General features: G+C 49.2%; 9 protein-coding genes and 1 non-coding gene across 10 annotated transcripts; 4 read left to right on the forward strand and 6 right to left on the reverse strand.

Moving 5' to 3' along the window:
• The first annotated feature begins 709 nt into the window (after positions 1-709).
• On the forward strand, positions 710-1,655 carry EJ05DRAFT_16639 (uncharacterized protein). Its single transcript, XM_033739461.1, has one exon. It carries the CDS (start codon positions 830-832, stop codon positions 1,409-1,411), a length of 582 nt encoding a protein of 193 aa, XP_033605275.1. The 5' UTR covers positions 710-829; the 3' UTR covers positions 1,412-1,655.
• A 679-nt stretch (positions 1,656-2,334) lies between these two features.
• EJ05DRAFT_471784 (uncharacterized protein) lies at positions 2,335-2,767 on the reverse strand. The gene has a single exon (XM_033743036.1). It carries the CDS (start codon positions 2,692-2,694, stop codon positions 2,506-2,508), a length of 189 nt encoding a protein of 62 aa, XP_033605276.1. The 5' UTR covers positions 2,695-2,767; the 3' UTR covers positions 2,335-2,505.
• A 125-nt stretch (positions 2,768-2,892) lies between these two features.
• On the reverse strand, positions 2,893-4,848 carry EJ05DRAFT_506500 (uncharacterized protein). Its single transcript, XM_033747826.1, has one exon. It carries the CDS (start codon positions 4,563-4,565, stop codon positions 3,165-3,167), a length of 1,401 nt encoding a protein of 466 aa, XP_033605277.1. The 5' UTR covers positions 4,566-4,848; the 3' UTR covers positions 2,893-3,164.
• A 2,605-nt stretch (positions 4,849-7,453) lies between these two features.
• Positions 7,454-7,548, forward strand: EJ05DRAFT_t4. Its single transcript has one exon. It is a non-coding gene; the product is annotated as a tRNA-His (tRNA).
• A 916-nt stretch (positions 7,549-8,464) lies between these two features.
• EJ05DRAFT_481706 (uncharacterized protein) lies at positions 8,465-9,347 on the reverse strand (the record flags this gene model as incomplete). The annotated part of the gene is made up of 3 exons (XM_033745102.1): positions 8,465-8,842; positions 8,950-9,239; positions 9,299-9,347. 3 exons carry the CDS (start codon positions 9,345-9,347, stop codon positions 8,465-8,467), a joined length of 717 nt encoding a protein of 238 aa, XP_033605278.1.
• A 666-nt stretch (positions 9,348-10,013) lies between these two features.
• On the reverse strand, positions 10,014-11,392 carry EJ05DRAFT_506502 (uncharacterized protein). The gene is made up of 2 exons (XM_033747827.1): positions 10,613-11,392; positions 10,014-10,557 (listed from the first exon to the last, which is right to left on the reverse strand). The coding sequence occupies exons 1-2, from the start codon at positions 11,148-11,150 to the stop codon at positions 10,178-10,180; spliced, it is 918 nt and encodes a 305-aa protein (XP_033605279.1). The 5' UTR covers positions 11,151-11,392; the 3' UTR covers positions 10,014-10,177.
• A 414-nt stretch (positions 11,393-11,806) lies between these two features.
• Positions 11,807-12,454, forward strand: EJ05DRAFT_495684 (uncharacterized protein; the record flags this gene model as incomplete). Its single annotated transcript, XM_033746276.1, has 1 exon — positions 11,807-12,454. One exon carries the CDS (start codon positions 11,807-11,809, stop codon positions 12,452-12,454), a length of 648 nt encoding a protein of 215 aa, XP_033605280.1.
• A 100-nt stretch (positions 12,455-12,554) lies between these two features.
• EJ05DRAFT_481708 (alpha/beta-hydrolase) lies at positions 12,555-13,375 on the reverse strand (the record flags this gene model as incomplete). Its single annotated transcript, XM_033745103.1, has 2 exons — positions 12,555-12,905; positions 12,959-13,375. The coding sequence occupies 2 exons, from the start codon at positions 13,373-13,375 to the stop codon at positions 12,555-12,557; spliced, it is 768 nt and encodes a 255-aa protein (XP_033605281.1).
• Positions 13,376-14,572: 1,197 nt separating this feature from the next.
• On the forward strand, positions 14,573-16,287 carry EJ05DRAFT_495686 (cytochrome P450; the record flags this gene model as incomplete). Its single annotated transcript, XM_033746277.1, has 2 exons — positions 14,573-14,800; positions 14,848-16,287. 2 exons carry the CDS (start codon positions 14,573-14,575, stop codon positions 16,285-16,287), a joined length of 1,668 nt encoding a protein of 555 aa, XP_033605282.1.
• Positions 16,288-16,589: 302 nt separating this feature from the next.
• On the reverse strand, positions 16,590-18,532 carry EJ05DRAFT_16840 (uncharacterized protein). Its single transcript, XM_033739479.1, has 2 exons — positions 16,934-18,532; positions 16,590-16,800 (listed from the first exon to the last, which is right to left on the reverse strand). The coding sequence occupies exon 1, from the start codon at positions 18,372-18,374 to the stop codon at positions 17,025-17,027; it is 1,350 nt and encodes a 449-aa protein (XP_033605283.1). The 5' UTR covers positions 18,375-18,532; the 3' UTR covers positions 16,590-16,800; positions 16,934-17,024.
• Positions 18,533-18,654: the final 122 nt, after the last annotated feature.

Raw genomic sequence — 18,654 nt, forward strand, 5'->3', positions numbered from 1 at the left:
GTGTGGGAGATGCTCGGTCAAGACTTGTTACGTTTCGAAACTAAGATCGAACAGTGGACCTTGTTGTAATCATCGAACGGCGGATATTCGCATGCAGCATAGAAGTTCAAAGGAGATTATGCAATCGCTATTTGATAAGAGTCATTGTGTACGTCTGTCTTGTGCGCAACGCTTGCACATACATCTATACACTTTCTGGACAAGCTTGAGTCAAGAAGCATCCTGGACAGGTGTCAAACCAAATATTGAGCAATAGACTCACTAATGATGTCACATTTGACTGGGTAGTGCTTTCACTGCTTCGTTTTACTTTTATGACCTTGTCGGCCAGAATTATAGAGATGTAGTCAATCACAGACGTGAGGCGATAGAGCTGTGACCATTACGAGCCGCAAATTCTTGCGTCCGTTGGAGGTCTGTGGTTAAGCGAATTGTCATACCTTGCTTCGGGGACCACGGATTCTCCAAGGCTTAGTTCGCAAAAGCATGATTCGGAGCATTCCATCCAATGAATACCCCCCCTGGTCTTGAGTGATTTCCAGACCAGTCTATTTATTTGCTTTTTGCGACACATACTTTTACACACCATTACGCCAGCTCTTCGTCAGCAGTTCGTACAAGATATCTGCATCACGCTGGATCATAAACTGATGTTCAGTAATTCTGTATAATACATCCGACTGGCCGCCCACGCATCTTTTAGATCACCCATCTTTTGTACCACGACACTCCTTCACTTTTCAATCGGGACCACACATACTTGACTTTACACATCAATCTGAGTCAAACACGTTCCTCTCTACGCCTCATTCGAAGTTAAATATCAGACATGTTCGTCTCTACACCACCACCCGAATCAAACGCTCTCCCTTTCCCACCGCCTCTCGAGTCAAATACTCTTCCTTTCACTCCTCTGTCCGAACATCCCATCCTCGACTCACCAGCTCCCTCCGACCAGGCTATGCTTACCCCTCAATCCCCCGTCTCCCGCCACACCCTCGAAGCCCTCCTAACACGCTTCGTCGCCGGCTGGAACACCTGGACCGTCCCGGCCATCATCTCGCTGCGCACGCCTACATGCACACACACCGTCCTCCCACGTTCCATCGGCACCCGCCCCATGGATAACGCCCAGTACGGCCGCTATCTCACCCGTCTCAAGTCCGTGTTTGCAGACTTCACCCTCGAGCTCGAGAGCTTCGTCATCGATCCCTCGGCGCGCTCGTTTATGCTCTATGGCCGGGGTATCGCACACACGCCGATTGGCACGTATCGGAATGAATATGCGTGTCGGGTGAGAGCGAGTCCGGATGGTTCTGCTGTTGAGGAGGTTGTGGAGTTCGTGGACAGCAAGGTTACGGAGGAGTTCTTTGGACGGTTGGGCAGGTTCCGGAAGGCAGCGAGGTTGTAGATGGGGTATGTGTTTTGAAATAAGGGTTGTGCGGTTCTTTGCTGTGGGTTAGCGTATGCTTGTGTTCGTGTGGCTCTTTTGTTTCTTCGCGGGTATTGCTATCAGGGCATACCATTGGTTTATAGAGGATGGTGGTGACGCAAGTCTCTGTTTTCCCTTTGCAATTGTACCACTACTATAAAAGTTTACCTATGTATCACTACACGACCACCGCTGAAGCGTCATTTCTACACTTGCAAGATGATACATCGTTATCTCACTTTCCTGTCTCATTGCTACCTAGCCCACATCCTCACAACTACAAGCACAGCAGCAACAGCCCGTCATCCATCCAAACGTGCTTCAGTATCCTCCTCTGCCACCATCTCAAACAAAATCTGCAAGATCACTCACTAGTATCTATCACTCTTCTGCATGAACATGACTCACCCCCCCCCTGCCCCGGCCTCTTGGTCCTAAGGAAAAAGGAAAAATCATCCCGACCCAAAGAAACCCTCGCATTCCCCGACCCAGCAAGCACCCAAGAAAATCGCCGAAGAGGAAAAAAAAAAGAACATCTCTGCCCAAAACAGAAGGCAGAAAGCAAAGCACAAGCCCCCCGGATCCCAAGCCGACGAGACAGTGGCTGCAATGTGATGCCATGTCATGTCATGCCATGTAAATGCAAATGCAACTGCGATGCAAATGCAAGGCTTTAAAACTCACTGCGCCCCGCTCCGAGGGATGCGCAAGATGCAGGGGATGGGACCGGGACGTATGGATGGAATGAATGTATGGAATGGGGCTTATTTATTTATATGTTCACATATACATATAGGATGATTTGAGAGATGCGGGCGTGGCAGCGTGGGCGTGGGCGTGGACACGTTTTTTCTCGGACACTTTGAGTTCCGGTATTGGCAAAGGGAGATCTGAAGTGAAGGTCAGAGATACGATGTAATATGGGATAATAGATGATGTGGTAGACTGACAGGACGGGCTTGTGGAAGTATGAAGGACAACAGGGAAAGATTCCTTGTAGAGGCTAGTTATTTGGTTTATTTTGTGTTGTATGAGTGGTCGATTTATGATGATGATTATGATTATGATTAGGATTACTGGACTTGGTTTATTCTGGTTGTGGTGGCTTGTGGCACTGGTATTAATGTGTCCGAGAGGACGCGTGGGCAGGGATAGGAATATAGGTGGGTAGGCGGAGCAAGGGGGTTTGTGCCATCTTTGTGGGCATAGGTGGAGGGACGATGGGTGAGAAAAGGTGGAACGGTCAAGGCGTCATCATTCATGTAGCGTGATGTGGTATTTTTGGACTTTGAGAGAAGGCTTGGGAGCAGAATGGAATGCGATTACTGATCTGATGACTTGTGGGAAAAAAGAATGTTTGTGAAGATGGATTGATGTCGTTCTAGACGTGATACTTTCGCTATGATTACATAATGCTAGGAGGATAACCTCTTGGTTGGATCAGTAAGGCGCGTCAAAGCGCGCATGCTTGTAGTGTGCCATGCTTTTTTGGAATATTCGGCGACCAAAGCCTTGACAACGTGTCGGAGAGCTTCCAGGGGTATATCCACCGCGTCCTCGAGATTTGCTTTTTGCCCGTTGCGTCCGAGCTGATGGAAAAAAAAGTTGAGAGTGCCCCGTCTCGCCAATTGCTGATAAAAATGTGTCAGATGAACGCCGATGCTGGAATAAACGGTCGAAGGATATTGCGCCGTGGCCAAATGCTGATATGATGAATTTGCTGATGATATGCTCATTCTGAAAGACGGAGACTTTCGAAGCTGGTTGTGGCTTCGATATCGCTGATATCTTCAGCGGTCGCGACGCGGTAAGTGGGTGGGCTCGCTGGAACGTCATCGTACACTGGAGGTGCCTCATCGTCCCAAGCAATGCCCATGCCGCTTCGTTCGGTAAGGACTAATCCGAATTGGGTCCTGAGGATTCTAGCAGAACCCGTCGGAGTGGTTTGCTGGGGCTTCTTTTTCGAACTCCACTGCTCGGCAACTACCATTTCGACGATGAGCTGGTGCTTTACACTCATGCCATGAGGTCCGCTCATGTTGCAAACGGGTCTAGTGGCCGAGTTGACGTGGCACGGGATTTCAATCTCGATGTTGTCATCGATGCATGTCTTCCAGCCAGTCTTCAGCTCGCCGTCTCCGATGTCCCGGGTGTGTACGTGTGGCTGACCGTCGCTGGGCGTGCCATCCTCCTGGGTCGCGAGCTTGTGTTGGTGCTTCTGGCAGGCTGGAGAGACAGTCTTTTGTGTTTCTTCGATGCGCCATAGCAGGCGTTGAAGCCTCCAGGAGAGGATGCAGTCAGCCTTGCGATTGGTAGTACCAGCCATGCGCATGGCGATCTTGAATTCGCCTATCGGGTAGACCACAGGTGGAAGAGTCACCTGACAGGTCAAGTTGGTCGGAGGAAAGATTCTTACAGAATGCTTGTCGATACCAGGGATGATGGCACGTTTGACGTCGATCGTTCTAGTATAGGACAGAACATCACCGGTATTGAGAACAGCCTCGGCAATGATATGGTAATCCAAGACCATGTCTATGCCACGAGTCGTAGCTGGTAGCTTGCCATCAAGCAAGTAGCTGAGAGGAACTTTGTGTTCGCCACGGTCCAATGTCAGAGATGAGGTTCCATGAACAGGCTCTGCCAGAAAGTCCCAGGTCTTGAGGTCTTTTGTGTGATTGGCACACTGTGAGCACCTCTCCCCAACGGGTTTCTTGGTTGTGATCTTCTGGACGAATCTAGCGCTAAAAGACTCCACTACGACTCGCTCAGTTCTCACGTCGATCTTCAATAGGCCACTGAATAAGGCACCCGTCGAATCTTGAGGTTGATTAAAGAGCACAAGTGGTGGCGATTCAACGAGCATGTCTAATTTGGCAGGTCCTCCTGGTTCCTGAACCGCAGGTGGAGATTTGTTCGTCATCTTCGCGTCCTGACTGTATCGACGACCAAAAGCAAGAGCCAGAACATCGACCTTTGGATTGGGTTTGCTCTTTTGTTTACGAGCCAGCGAAGTGGATCGCCTCCTTCCGGATGCGGAAATCTGTGAGTGGAATGAATCTCTTTTGGGGGCGGAAGGATCCACGGATGGAGCGGGTGAGGCTCGGCGGAAGCCAAGAAGTCGACCAGGCATAATGATGGCCTTGACGTGAGAGGAAAGAGCTTGCTTATTCGAAGGAAAGTGGATGGATTGGCTGATGCGGCGCGCCGACAATATGCAATGATATGCAAGCGTATTGTGGGGAATTATGAATGATGAGCAGTCGATTGGATGAATGCTCACGAGTTTGTCTTGTGCTGGAACAATTGATATAGCACCAGGAGGTCAGAAAACATGGTCCAACGGGAAGAAAAGCCGTGGGAAGAAGGAAAACGATAAAGGGGTAGAGGGACGATGAGTATTATGTACACAGAACTAGATGGATTGACGTTAACAGATTTTCGCAAGCACATGGCCAGTCTGATGCCATCCTTTCCAGCACCACGGGCACGGGGCTGCAGCGTCGAATCCCAGCCTCGTGGCCCGTTGTGCTGCTCACTCTCCCCCCCCTTCCCTTCTTCCCCCAATATGACATGATGGCAATGACAGTTAGTCAGACCTTGACAGCATTAGCATTCATCCATCTTCGGCACCAGCACCCGTTAATTTCTGAGAGTTTCGACACCAAATGAAATCTCTGCATTGCTCGCCTCATCACCACTGGCTGGCGAGTTGACTGTCGGTCCACTGCTTGTGCGGCGCCACTAATTCATAGAAGCACTAGCCACTCCACTGCCCTTTGCGCTTCGGCCATCCATCCAAGGAAAAACTTTCCTCAATGCACAACAGCACCATCGATCCCATGTTTTACTAAGAAAAATCTCTTCTTTACCGTGGGCTGTTCCGGATGCTGGAATTGTGCTCTCATCGTGAGTCGGCGAGTGCATACGATCGATCCACGCATCGGCTACAGTCATACTAATTATGAATATCTTATCCACTACGCTCACCGAAGCACTCTTGCGTCCATATTGACAATACAATCACGCCTTTCAATTCTTTGACTCGCGGCCCGCCGTTACAAGCTGGATTTCGGCATTCAAGAAGGCCCAAAACAAGCCACATTATTACTACAATGTGCACCTGACGCAAGACATGGCGTCTTTGTGAGCGATCCCCCGCATTCTGCTGGTCGCACATCATTGGACATCTCCGTGGAACGCTGCATTCTACGGCAGAAACAGAGAGAGAAGAAAGAAATGCTTCACTTTGGGTCTTACATAACCTGACGTGCAGCCAATTCATCATTTTCTGGTTCAACACGAACCTTCTCCTCCACCTGCAGCCTTACGTCTCGACACACTCACCATTCCCCATCCAGCATCTTCTTAGGTAATGATCACTCCATCACCCGTCGCCGGCTCAGATCCTCCTGACTTGGCGATGCGATGCGATACGCCTGCCTAGAGTCAGTCCCAGACCATATTAAGCTCGAGCTGTTTCTTGCCGAGCCCTCGCCGCGCCTAATAGCGGCGGTCCATTCCACAACGTGCGCCGTCGGCCACGGTGCCCAGTGTAGACGTGAATTATAGACAGCGCCTTTCGTGGAGTAGAGAGTCATCGCGGGTGAGGAGGAGACCGTGGACGAGCAAACGCGTTTCCCATTCCTCCACCTCTTTTAGCACCTTGCAGGCTCATTGATCCACACTCCGGCCATCCAGACACTCAAGAAAAAAAAAATATGCGCAAGAACAACAAACACATCGAGTAACAAGATCCACTTAAACCGCGTCGTCAAAAAGCCTCAAACTTCGAACGCGCAACTTCTAGCACGTCATGTTTCATTTCTATGACTCTATTTCCACGCCCCTGTTATCCCGGACATTATAATTTGTTCCGTAACTAGGTTCTCTCACAGTCTGGACTTTCTCTGATGATGTGCCTTTGAGCTGCTATTGCTGTTGGGTCGTGGAGAGCCGCGTCGCGTTCGTGCTGCTTTCTCGGGCCTCGCCTAAGCCGCGCCGCCCCAGCATCAGGAGGTAGGGAGGTACCTAATACTACTATACCTACATACCTACCCATGGCTGTGCGCATGGCTGTTATATCGGAAATCCGGGGTAAATAAGCACGAACGGCTGTTAATTTTGCGGCGAACATGTCATATCTGGCTGGCTACGTGAGTCACCACTACTGCGGTTTGAGGCTGGCCGGTCGTCTCGTCTAGACCACCACGGCCTCGTTCGTCGTAATGGATATACCTGTGCCACGTGGATACGTGGCAAAGACATTCGATAGATGTCTTTTCGATACTGCTTCAAGCCTAGTCGGATAGATGCGATTGCTATAGAGGATGAAGAGGGTAAGGCATCCACGCTGTCAGGCTCACACCGTTCTTTCTCATGCTTGCGCTGTGCCTGCGTATGGTGTTTGATGGAATCCTACTCGACCAGACAGATATTGTCTCTTTACGTCGTAGAGCGAATCATTGTTTGTATTAAACTCTTTCACAGCAGCCACACATTCACACACTCCATAACTCCACCAGGTTGGATCTACATCGTAATAAAACCCCACAGCTATGTCCTATATGGTACCACGAGGACACATATGATTTCATATTACAGATTAGACGTCCAGATGTAGACGTATATATCTTAGCACTGAGGCTGGGTTTCATGTCCTGATGATTTCGGTTTCTGGCCGAAGAGAAGAGTAATACATGGCCTTGGTCACGCTTGTACAGAGGGGTCTTGCGCTGGCTGGACACGCTTGCATGACCAGCCAATGTGGGTTTTGATCAGTGGTGGGAAGTTATGTAGATAGGTCTACAGTGGAAGTTCTGGATTTTGGTGGTTTTGTTCGTTGGCTAAGGACTTGATGAAAACTTGCCACTGTCGGGTATCTCATTTTACGAGGTGGATGATATACGCTAAGTTAAGCGAGCTACTAGCGCCCAACCACGCGCTCGTCTTCGAAATCGCTTTTCTCAATAATTTTCTTGCGAATATATTTTAGTTAGTGCTCGACCATTCATCAATTCAGCGGGGATAGTATAGTGGTTAGTACAGTTCGTTGTGGAATTACGCAAGTAATTAGCGACGCCGAACAGACCTGAGTTCGATTCTCGGTCCCCGCAAGAACTTCTTCTTTTGGGTTTATTTTATTTATTATTTCCAATCCATCAAATGACTTCCCCTACGTCATTTCCTAAATAGATAATAATAAGCCCATACTACTAGGCAGTTTATTATTAGTCAGGGCCCTAAACATCCCGCTAACGCTCCTATCTAATTATAAAAATGTATAGAAAATTTTAGACATGCACTATAGTAGAATTGAGTTGGTTAGCGCTACGCTATTATAAATATGATATATAAATAAAGTTATGTATGCTAGAACCTCCCAAAGGTATAAACTATAACGTGGACTCCATCTAGTATAACTCGATGTGGTGGTATAGTAAACCATGGAATCGTCTTCGTGGCGTGAGAGATGCAGGAATCCTTAGGCCCAGTCTAGCAGCGACGACGCTTTCGGTCCATAACCTTGAGTTTCGCTTGATCTATCGGACGCTGTACCGTCCACCGGGGCATTACTGTCTTCATCGTCGGCAGAAAGCATAGTCCGTCCAGCAGGATCTCAATTTCATAGTGCATGCTTCTACCATTCTCGATGATAGTGTCGTTTCGCTCATGCAGCTTTCGATAAACCTTGATAGAGGCACTGTCATCCAAGAGTTTGCGAAACTGGTTTTTCACTTATCGGATACAGATAAATCGTATATCAGGGATTTCAATAGTCTCTTTATGAGCTATATTGTACGGAATTCATGTCAGCCATAGATGACGAGGATCACTTCGCTGTCTGCTGGCTACAAAGAATATTGCACCTCAAGCAAAGCCGGACGACTAATCACACAGAGAAGCACATTCTATACGACGTTTTCAAGATAAGCCATTCTGAATTTGTCCCATTGCTGACGCACTTTATAGCTACCCAGAACGCAAGAAACCCCCAAACCCACACCCCAGTAACGCCATCTCTCATATTCACTAGGTCGCCTCGTATGGCATGCTGTATATCTCTACCGAGCTCGGCACCCACTTCATGCCCCAGATCGTGAGGCCATCCCCCCCTCTCTCCGCCTCCCCGTTGGCATCGCACTTGCCGCGTCCCACGGACATGTGCTCCATAACCTTGAAGCCTACGCGCTCGTACACCCTCTTCGACCCTTCGGTCGTTGCCTCTAGCCAAATCGGCGTGCGAGCGGCCTGGGCAATCTCCGTGCACTTGTACAGCAGCATGGACGAGAGGCCCTGGCCGCGGTGCTCTCCAAGCGTGGCAACCTGGAAGATGTAGAAGTAGGGCTTGTCGCCCATATGGCGCTTCTTCGCGCGCTCAATAGTGCCCGCATAGTCGAAGATGAGGCGCTGTAGTGTGCTTCTGTTAGTTTCAAGGTTCAGGTTTAGGTGTCGGGTGCGGATCCAGGATTGCGCGTTGTTCACTCCCACGATACTGGGTGTGTGATACGGCTCACCTTGCATCCTCCATAGCCCAGGTGCCATATATTCTTCAGCCAGCCGGCGCGCAGGCTGATCCAGACGCTGTCGGTGCGGATCTTGGGTGGGATCATGACGACCGTGCTCTCCCAAGTGTTAGCTTCGAGGAAGTACGCTCCGAGCAAGGCTGCGGGCTTCAACAGGTGGTAGAAGAGCTGTGGGTGGTATGCGATGCGCTCATTGTGAGGCTTATCGTTCAACCAGTAAGCTGCCGCAGGATCCTGCTCGAAACATTGGGAAATGAGAGCTACGGCATGATCGAGGCGCCCTACATGAAGTCAGAGTTTGTTTACACGGGATGTGAGAGGACATGAATTTATGTAATACCGAGACTGTCTCCGCCGCAAGTCGCGGTAACTGGGTATTCGTTGGTCATTATTGCGGATGTAAGACGGTTCACGATCAACTGTCTTCGAAGCATATCGCTCAAGAAATAGTGCACGCGCCTGTTGTACAGGATATAGTCGTTCATCTTCACAGCGTGCGGCGGTGTGACTATACGCGGCTTGTGTTAAGCAGGGGGTAAATGTACGGTAAGGAACTGAACTCGTGTGAATGAGTTATAGTGGTGAAACTTAAAGAAGTCGTGGGTGGGCATTTTCGTTGATGTGATTCTCAATCGAAAGGTCTGTGCTTAGATACAAGGTAGTGAATTGCGCTGTGAGGGAATAGTCACTGCTTTATTTGTTCACTAGGCTAGAACAGGGTAGTGAAAGTCGTTTTTATCGCATGGCGTCCTATCTCACATTGGGCAATATTGTCCAATATTCAGATTCCCAGCTTCATGTGACTCGATTGCGATATCAAGTTCAGCCCTCTCCAACTAGATTGATCTAAGATACGCGCGTATGCTGTCGAAGGTCCTTGAAGACAGACCTTTTGACGATTGAATAGCACTGCAAGAAGAGACTATGAATCAGACTCAACGTTCCTGACTCTAGTCACAGCAAGACAGTCTTGAGTATCCGCTTATATTACAACCCGTGCACTATGAATCTATCCTCTGATAGAGAATCTCAGATCAATCCAGCTCGATGCGAGACTGGTATAAACTTTCATTGTAGCATATCTAACACAGCTCCATGTATGTGGAACTCTGAGGTGCTATTCTAGGACGAAATCTGTCCACGAGCCTGATGGCATACTTAAGCCAAAGCGACAATGCCCAGGGTACTGGAAATGCCTGAAATCAGGTTGAAATGATTCTCAGGTACATCCTTGACAATATTTTGCCTTGACATAGTCCTCCTTCCGAACGCACGTCAGACATATTCCAACAAACTCATTCGCGAAACGGGAAATGCTTTCTTTCAATTGATTGTCAGGAGCACATCTTGGGTGATGTCTGCCACACTCTCCGACAGTTCTGTCACCATTGTCGATAGTAGCAAGCGCTCCTAGCATCTCGGCAATGCTCATAGTTGCTGGTGGGGGAAGGATATCAAGGTTCTGAAGTTTCGAGAGGTAAATTAGAACCTTGCTTTGAGAAGTGGACTCGCATATCCTGCAATAATCAGCGCGCAGAAGCCGGAAGATCATATCAGTAAGTTGAGTTCGCAGGCTGCTGTGTCGCTCCTCCATCAAAGCTACACAATCTTCAGCTAAACTTTTCACGAAGAAGTGCGATATCGGTAGACTTACTCCAAAATTCACGTGGGAATACTTCCCGTTGCTGATCCGCACTGGGTACAGGAGCCTCAGTCCGTGTCGAAATAATGGTGTGCGTGAGGTTGCTGAATGCAGTATTGTTGTCGAAGCAATAAGCCACAGCAGCGAGTCTGACGAGGTCCAATGCGGACATACACTCTGAAGGAATGAGCCACTGCGCGCTTGCGAACTTCAATGCGGTCAGACATTCAAACTTCCTGGCCACTCGTGAAATTCGCAAAGCTCGTTCAGGGTCGACTACGCCAAGAGCATCATTTTTCCAGTGCAAGATGTTGCATAGCGCTTCCATGGCGTCCTCGTCATCTTCAGGTAGAGGGATCACAACTGGTTCAACTCGATTGAAATTCAGTGCTTCGGATGACCCGGACGAGAATACAGCTCGAAAGACTGAGGAAGCGCTCTCCAGTGCAGAAGTTTCAACACGAATTCGTGTCTCGGTTGGCCCGACAACTAGAATGGCGTCTCCATTTGATGCGATGAGAACATATCGCGGTTTAGATGGCTCATTCATGGTAAGCTTGACTTGAGCCTCGTAATCGAAAGTTTGCAGAAGTTGTCGTGAGGTGAACGCGAGACAACCTTTTGAGTGATTTCTACTTTATAGTATTCAAGTGAGTCTGGACACAGCGCTAATCGAAATAGGATTTGGTATTGTACCCATGAATGAAGTGAAGTATAGTATACACAGAACCGTGCGCGATAAGTGATCAATGACATCGATTGACTTTTGCGACGCGAATGTTTAAAGCGAATGAGCCGGAGCATAGATCACCACGTAATACATTGCTGCAAGCATTTGTGTATACTAGTGTGATTAAATGTAGATATCAAGAACACTTGCTTTGGTTACACCTTATGACATTGTGCGACATCCCGCTTAATTGGCTGGTCCAGAGGATTTTATCCAACATCACAATTAGTACATTACCATCGGCATACTCAAAGACTACGGATTATCATCGCCCATATCTATAAGCACGGATCGATTTATGTAACTGATGTCGTCTTGCAGATGTCTAAGTTACCCCTGAGCTGCCTTCCGGTTATAAGAGGGCAAGGAATAGGATGATCTTGACATCCATGTCAGGAATAAGCGAGCGCCGTCTACGACTCACACATGCATGTCGTATCGTATGACACGTACACCAATCTTAACTTTCACGGATGATGGCAAACACTTCCTTGGGTCGGAAATGCACACTTTTGCCCATAAATCTGAGCACTCCGAGTGACTATAACGAGCTACAGAGACAACGAGTCCTCTGCGGCTGGAATTTCGAAGATGCGCAGCTTAAGGTGTGGTGCGAGGAGATGAACCAGGGCTTGAAGTCACTATTCTGTATCATGTCCAAACCATCCGCTCTCCATACAGACCGTACGGGTCAAACGACCTCGCCCGAGGAGCAAACCGACGACTCGCCTATCGTACGCGTCGGGCACATCTCGATTGATTCAGAAGCAGGTCCCAGAGATCCAACACTGGCACGACCTGACCGCAGTGTGCTTACGATCTCGACATTGTTCGTGCTACCGGAGTATCGATCGTGTGGCTTTGGAGGTGCAGCGTGGCAAGCAGCAGAGACTTTGGCGACGCAAGAGCCATATGGGTCACCTGCATGTTGTACCCTTACTCTGACGACCGTAAGCAAGAACCAGCCGGATGGGCACCCTCCGCTGGAACATGGAACTGTTGAAGGATGGTATGAGTGTATGGGATACGTGATTTACAAAGAAGAGCCGCGATGGCTCGGCAAACTTCCTGACGGTAGAGAGTATTGGACTGTGGCTAGTTTTATGAGGAAACAGCTAAAGTAAAGCTTATGATGATTAGTATCGTGCCGCTTAAAGAAAATAAGCAAAGGCACAATATCGATGGGCGGTAGAGCACTCTCTGCAAGCAACATTGTTGAACCACTCAACAATAGCTTGCAACTTCTCCGAGTATCTCTGCCACAGCGCCTGGCTTCGACAACATTACAAAATGACCCGCTCCTGGAATACGTTTCGTCTCTTTCAGTGCCGTCGGACTTGCTATCCTCGCAGTCTCGACCATAGCTTCCATCGCAGCTACAGCGAAACCACGATCATCCTCGGGGATGACATACGTCGAGGGAATGTAACGCCAAGCTGCGTAAGATGTCTTGCTCCAAAGAACACCAAGACTGTGTACTCGAGTTCTCGCGGCCCATTGCTCGGCTTGGTCGGGCGGCAGGTCGTGGAACCACAGATTCAACTGTTGCTCCTTTTCGACCCATACAATCCCTTTCTGCCACACAACATGTCAGTGAAATTAATTATTATGAACAGAGCACAACCTACATCTAAATCGACCTGCCAGAAAAGATGAACCCCATCGCCCGTATCTGAATTTCCTATTGTCGCGCCCTCTGGTATCATCATTGCTGAAATGTAGACGATATGCGCAACTCCACCCACGTGGCCTTTCTTCGCACGCTCATGAACACCAAGATCTTGCAGGGCTTCAGAAACCGGTAGTCCACTATACGAATGTGCGACCATGACAATGCTTCGTGTAGTATCTACCAGCTCAGTCACAGTGGCTCTGATGAGCTGCACGTCTTCCTCAAACCCTTTTGTCACAGGATCTCCCCCAAGTGACGGTAGATCAATCTTTCGAGACTCGTAGCCATTCTGAGCTAAGATATCAATGACGGGGTCGAAAGTATCAGGCGAATTCCAGGCGCCCGCTGTGAAAACAAAGATGGGCTTTGACATTATATGAGAATGCACGACTAGGTCGTTTGACAGGAAGCGACCTGATCTACACGCCAACATATCGAGTGGACAGCCAGGCTTTTGTACGCCATATGGCGCAACTCGCAAGCTTCCGATAGTTGCATACTAAGCTTCGGTCTGCTGACCAAAATGGTTAGCAACAATCTGGAAAATCGGGCAAGTTGCGACGGGCTATTGGATCTGATCAAGATCATTCTTATCATCGGATTGAAGAGCATCTCTAAGCGGATAGGGTCGAAGCAGCTGGATACTTGAATCCAGTTTTTGGGTCGTATACATAGTATAGTTGCTCGGAGATGGTTCACGTACTGAGAGTGATATGGCTGGGACTAGATGGTTCACGTACTGAGAGTGATATGGCTGGGACTAGATATCGCTAGTTGGATTCAAAATGACCATGAACAGAACTATTTGGCAAGCGTGTGGCTAGCGATGCATTCATAGGCTAGACTTATTCACACATTAGCCACATCTTTCATCCATTTCATATATACAGAGTAGGTATATATGGTCTATAATAGCATCTTAAATCCAGTAATATATCATCTACGATACGACAGGATCGATTTACATCTGCCCTAGTACATACCACCTTAGGAGAACTTTATAGTTTCACGAAGGACTAGCACGATCTGAATAGTACCAACTATCCTTCTCTCACTATAGTATAGCCGAATAAGACAAGACGATTTCATTCCAATGTTCTTCCAAGAACAAGGGACAATTAGCACGTTCCAGACCATAATTTCTTAACAACTGGTGTTATGATAAGTATGTCGTTTTTGTGTAACAACTCCGTTGGCATTCTGGTATATCCTCAATCTTATTGGATGTCAACCCCGCTATGGATGCCCGGCCGTAAGTTGGGTGCGAATCGACGCGAAGGATTTAGCTTCAGCTTCAATTTGAACACCAACGCGTGTCCTATCCATAGCGCCGGCTACATCGACGCGTGGTGAAATCTAATTTAAGATCTCCACGATGTCCCGTCCTACTATCACTTTCTTACGCGGCTACAAGATAGCAGAGGTGTATAAAGTGAGGGACCAGTACACTCGGTTCATACCATAGAACGTTACAAACATTTTTGGGACTCAAGATCTGTCTTCACGTCAAGAAAGCCATCAAGATTCATCGTCCACAAACTCATAATCATCTTTCGTCCTTATCGTCGGCATGGAGATCTTCTGGGCGTTGGTGCGGTTCTGGACGAATGTTGTTATCCTTGCAATCTTCCTTGGTATGCTTCTTCGGAATGCTCCAAACCATATCATCCCCTTCACCTCGCGACGCGATACTGCCATAATCAGCGCAATCAGCGCTTTCATATATATGACACTCTATAATGTCTACATATACCCCAGATATCTCAGCCCCTTGCGAAAACTGCCTCAGAGCGATCTGGTAATCCTCCTGATCCATTATCCAATTCCGTACTGACCACAATGCAGATTGTTGATAGCAGCGAATTTGTCCCCATAACCATCGCTCCACGGGGCAAGAAGACCCTCGAGCTCGTCAAACGCTACCCCGGTGCTGACCTCATCAACTTACGCATGGTGACCGGCTCACAAATAGCCCTGCCTGTATCCCCAGCCGCCCATCGCGCCATCCTATCTGAGCATGCAGCAGACTATGAGAAACCCTCCTCCGGCCGTTACGCACTCTCGCGTTCACTTGGATACGGACTGATCCTCTCCGAAGGCGAAACTCATAGGGTCCATCGTAAGGCCATCACACCTTCCTTCCGCATCCAGAACATCCGGAGTCTGCAGCCCCTGATCGCCAAGAAGACAAGCCTGATGCTGGAGGGCATCGCAGCCGAGATGCATGAAAAGGGACAGATCGAAATCTCCAGCTGGGGCTCGCGCCTTACCATGGACATCATCGGACCCGCGCTCATGTCCCGAGACTTTGGCAGTCTACACTCGCACAACAGCGATCTTGAAGCTGCATACGCCGAGCTAGTCGCGCCGAGTTGGGGCGCAGGATTCCTGTTCGAGATGAGCATGATGCTTCCCCCGTTCATCGTTCGCCGACTGCCGGTCAAGGAGAACGCCATGGTCGACCGCACCACGACACTGATCAGGCACACGTGCGAGACCATTCTCCGCGACAAGATGCGCGATTTGAAGACTGCAAAGTTCGGCGAGGAGACGGGCACGAGTGATATTCTAGGCAGCGTCATGGCAAACGGGAACCTGAGCCAGAACGAGCTTGTCGATCAGATGATGACGTTTCTAGGCGCCGGCCACGAGACGACGGCGAGCAGTATCGCGTGGGTGACGCATCTCCTAACTCTACCACAGTATGCGCATTACCAGGAGCTGTTGCGGAAGGAAATTCGTGACGCGGTTTCCGCCAGACGCGCAGATGCAGACCCAGACGAGGGCATCCTGTCCTACTCGACTCTGGAGGCGCTCCCGTTGCTGAATGGCATCTGCGAGGAAACACTACGCCTGTTTCCACCGGTGACCAACACAGGGCGCGTTGCCATTCGCGACACAATCATCTGCGACACGCATATCAAGAAGAACACAATCCTGGTGCTCTTCCCCTGGGCCATCAACCGCAATCCCGCATTCTGGGGCGTGAACGCAGACGACATGGTTCCGGAGCGTTGGATCGATGAGATGCCAGACGGCACCCGCAAGGCGAACAGGCACGGCGGCGCGCCGAGTAATATGTGCGAGTTGACCTTCCTCCACGGCAACCGCAGTTGTATTGGGAAGGACTTTGCGAAGGCCGAGTTGAGATATGTGATTGCTGCGCTGTTCAAGGATCATCAGCTAAAGCGCTTGCCGGGGGATGATGGGACGGTAATTCCGGCTGGCAGTCTGACAATCAAGCCCCAAGGTGGACTGTACGTTGCTGTCACGCCTGTGGCGTGAAGTAGACTAGCACGACCTGTGAGGCTTCTGATGGGAATTTAAATGCGTGTTGTATGAATTGAACAGTGCACGACTTAGTTGTAAGTGATGGCTCGAACGATACGTCAACTTCACAGCGATTTGGTAGCACACACGCTCATTGGGTCAATTACAAAGGTACACAACATAACTTCCTCGAAGTCTTCATCATCAACGTATACCGAACAATCACAGTGTTCTAATCATCCTGACCGATCTTAAGAATACTACCTGTCAGGAACAAATAGCTTATTTTTCTGGCACCGTCGGGAGAGGCTACAGCATATGTGTGCCTTCTCTACCTCAGGAAACTCTTTTTTAGATTCTGGTAGCGCATGAGGACTGTTATATAATCCTCTCTACATATACACGGAAATGCGGGATGATTGCGTGCTGAAGCGAATGATGTGCCATGTATCTCCTTGTCTTTTGTCTGATTTAGGTTTGGGCTCACACTACTCTTCGTTGCGGTCATAGAAAGCACGGTGTTGGGTTCTGCATACTTCTTTAGTTACACGGAGCGGGACAGTGCAGAGCTTTAAAGACACGCTGGGAGAATATCAATGAGATGAAAAGGAAAAGAATAAGAATGAGATAGAGGCAGTAAAGTCTGGTCCTAGACACGTACATCTGACCATACATCAAGCTCAAACGTCATCCGTTCACTCCCTCTATTGTTCTCACCCGCAACCTGCGCATCCTCTTACTTTCCTGAATCCTCAAACCCCTAGGTCTAGCCTATTCTTGTCGCTGAAATACTCGAGCCTCGCCTTCTGAAGCCCCTCCAAACCTTCCCCATACATCTCGCGAATCCCGCTGCCCACCTTATTCTCGAGAAAAACTCTCCATTCCTCATTTTCAAAGCCGGGCGCCGCAAGCTCGAGGAAACGCAGCATATGATGCGCCGCGGGCTCATACTCGGCGAACTCGGCGTAGACCCACGCGAGGTAACGATGCGTCCAGCAGTCGCGATCGGCTACGGACTGCACGTCCCAATTGAAGCACTCCGAATCAGGGAGTACGAAGGCAAGAGCGTAGTTGCGCCATTGGGATGCGATGCGGGTTTCCCCCAAGGTGCGCTCGATACGGGCGAGGCGGGCGACCAGGGTGAGAATAGCGTTGAAGCGGTCGTGGCCGTCGCCGGCGTCGCCGGTGCGCCAGACGGCTTTTGGGTTTTTACGGTACATGACGTTGAGCGAGAAGAGGAGGAGCGTGCATGCTCTGTGTGTAAGGAAGTCAGTGGGATCGTTGGTTTGCAGGGGTCGCGAGGAGGTGCGTTGCATAACTCCCCATATGCCTTCTAGGTAGATGCGGTCCCAGGATGGAGATAAATCAAATTTTATGAGGCGGACAAGACTATCTTTGGCGGAAGTCATGGCGGAGATAACGTCACCTACATGGGATGTAGCGAGTTCGAAGCCAGAGTTCGGGCAGAGGTTGCGCAGTGGCATGAAGAACCATGGGCATCTGTCATATGACATGGGAGAGGATAGCACAACTATACGGACATTTGCCTCATTGAATCCGTGGCTCACGGATACGAAGACTGTTGCTGGTCCAAACGATTTCCGGTGTATGGCGAATCTGCATATGGATCGATCAGGGATTCCGTTGAAGATGACACGGAATGTTGCAAAAGGATTTTTAACGCTGTCAGTGTTGCCTAAATACCAAACGTCCAAGCCAGCAGTCAAAAACTGTTGAGCATAATCTCCTCTGTTGGTTTCGAGAATTATCCATCTGTTGTGTAGAACTCGGAACCTGGTTCGGACTTCACTCGAGATCTGGCGGTTGGTGAATGCGAGCCCGGAGGCTTTGAGCAGATAAGGAAAGACCATCGAGAACTGCCCCTCCTCACGATCAAATGACTGTTCTGGGTCGTAAGTGAACGGCTGACAAAACATCCGGCTCGCATAGAAACGTCTGTTTCTGATCAACCATTTTGGTGTCTCGACTACTAGACCACATGGGTCTTCTGCGACCATGTCATAGATTGTATTACGAAGTTCGCCGGGCAGTGATAGAAATCCTTGCTTGGGTTGAGAAACGGGATAGATCATAGGTGCCATTGTGATGAAGATCAACGGTAGTGTAAACTAGGTTCCTGAGCGGGTAGGTCGGCGGTCAAGGTTCTCCTAACATAGTCATATATAAACCATAAAACATGTGCCACTAGAAATGTCTATAGCCAAACATGGCTGACTAAGACATTATTCTTAACTCACAAAGCTGCAATTGTGAAAGGTACCAACGGGGTGGTGCTGTTTCGACTGGATTGTATGGGCTACCTCAATGAGAGTGAATGATGGGAGAATAGGCGTAAATCGATCGATACGAGGCTGCCTTTGT

The sequence above is a fragment of the Pseudovirgaria hyperparasitica genome (genome assembly GCF_010093815.1).
Source record: "Pseudovirgaria hyperparasitica strain CBS 121739 unplaced genomic scaffold EJ05scaffold_1, whole genome shotgun sequence".
NCBI classification, from domain to species: Eukaryota; Fungi; Ascomycota; class Dothideomycetes; order Acrospermales; family Acrospermaceae; genus Pseudovirgaria; species Pseudovirgaria hyperparasitica.

Bases quoted from the DNA above. Each gene is read 5' to 3' on its own strand.
- EJ05DRAFT_16639 (XM_033739461.1), top strand. From the start codon at position 830: ATGTTCGTCTCTACACCACCACCCGAATCAAACGCTCTCCCTTTCCCA.
- EJ05DRAFT_471784 (XM_033743036.1), bottom strand. From the start codon at position 2,694: ATGAATGATGACGCCTTGACCGTTCCACCTTTTCTCACCCATCGTCCC.
- EJ05DRAFT_506500 (XM_033747826.1), bottom strand. From the start codon at position 4,565: ATGCCTGGTCGACTTCTTGGCTTCCGCCGAGCCTCACCCGCTCCATCC.
- EJ05DRAFT_506502 (XM_033747827.1), bottom strand. From the start codon at position 11,150: ATGAATGAGCCATCTAAACCGCGATATGTTCTCATCGCATCAAATGGA. The intron at 10,558-10,612 runs GTAAGTCTACCG...AAGATTGTGTAG, and splicing joins ATTCCCACGTGAATTTTGGA to CTTTGATGGAGGAGCGACAC.
- EJ05DRAFT_16840 (XM_033739479.1), bottom strand. From the start codon at position 18,374: ATGGCACCTATGATCTATCCCGTTTCTCAACCCAAGCAAGGATTTCTA.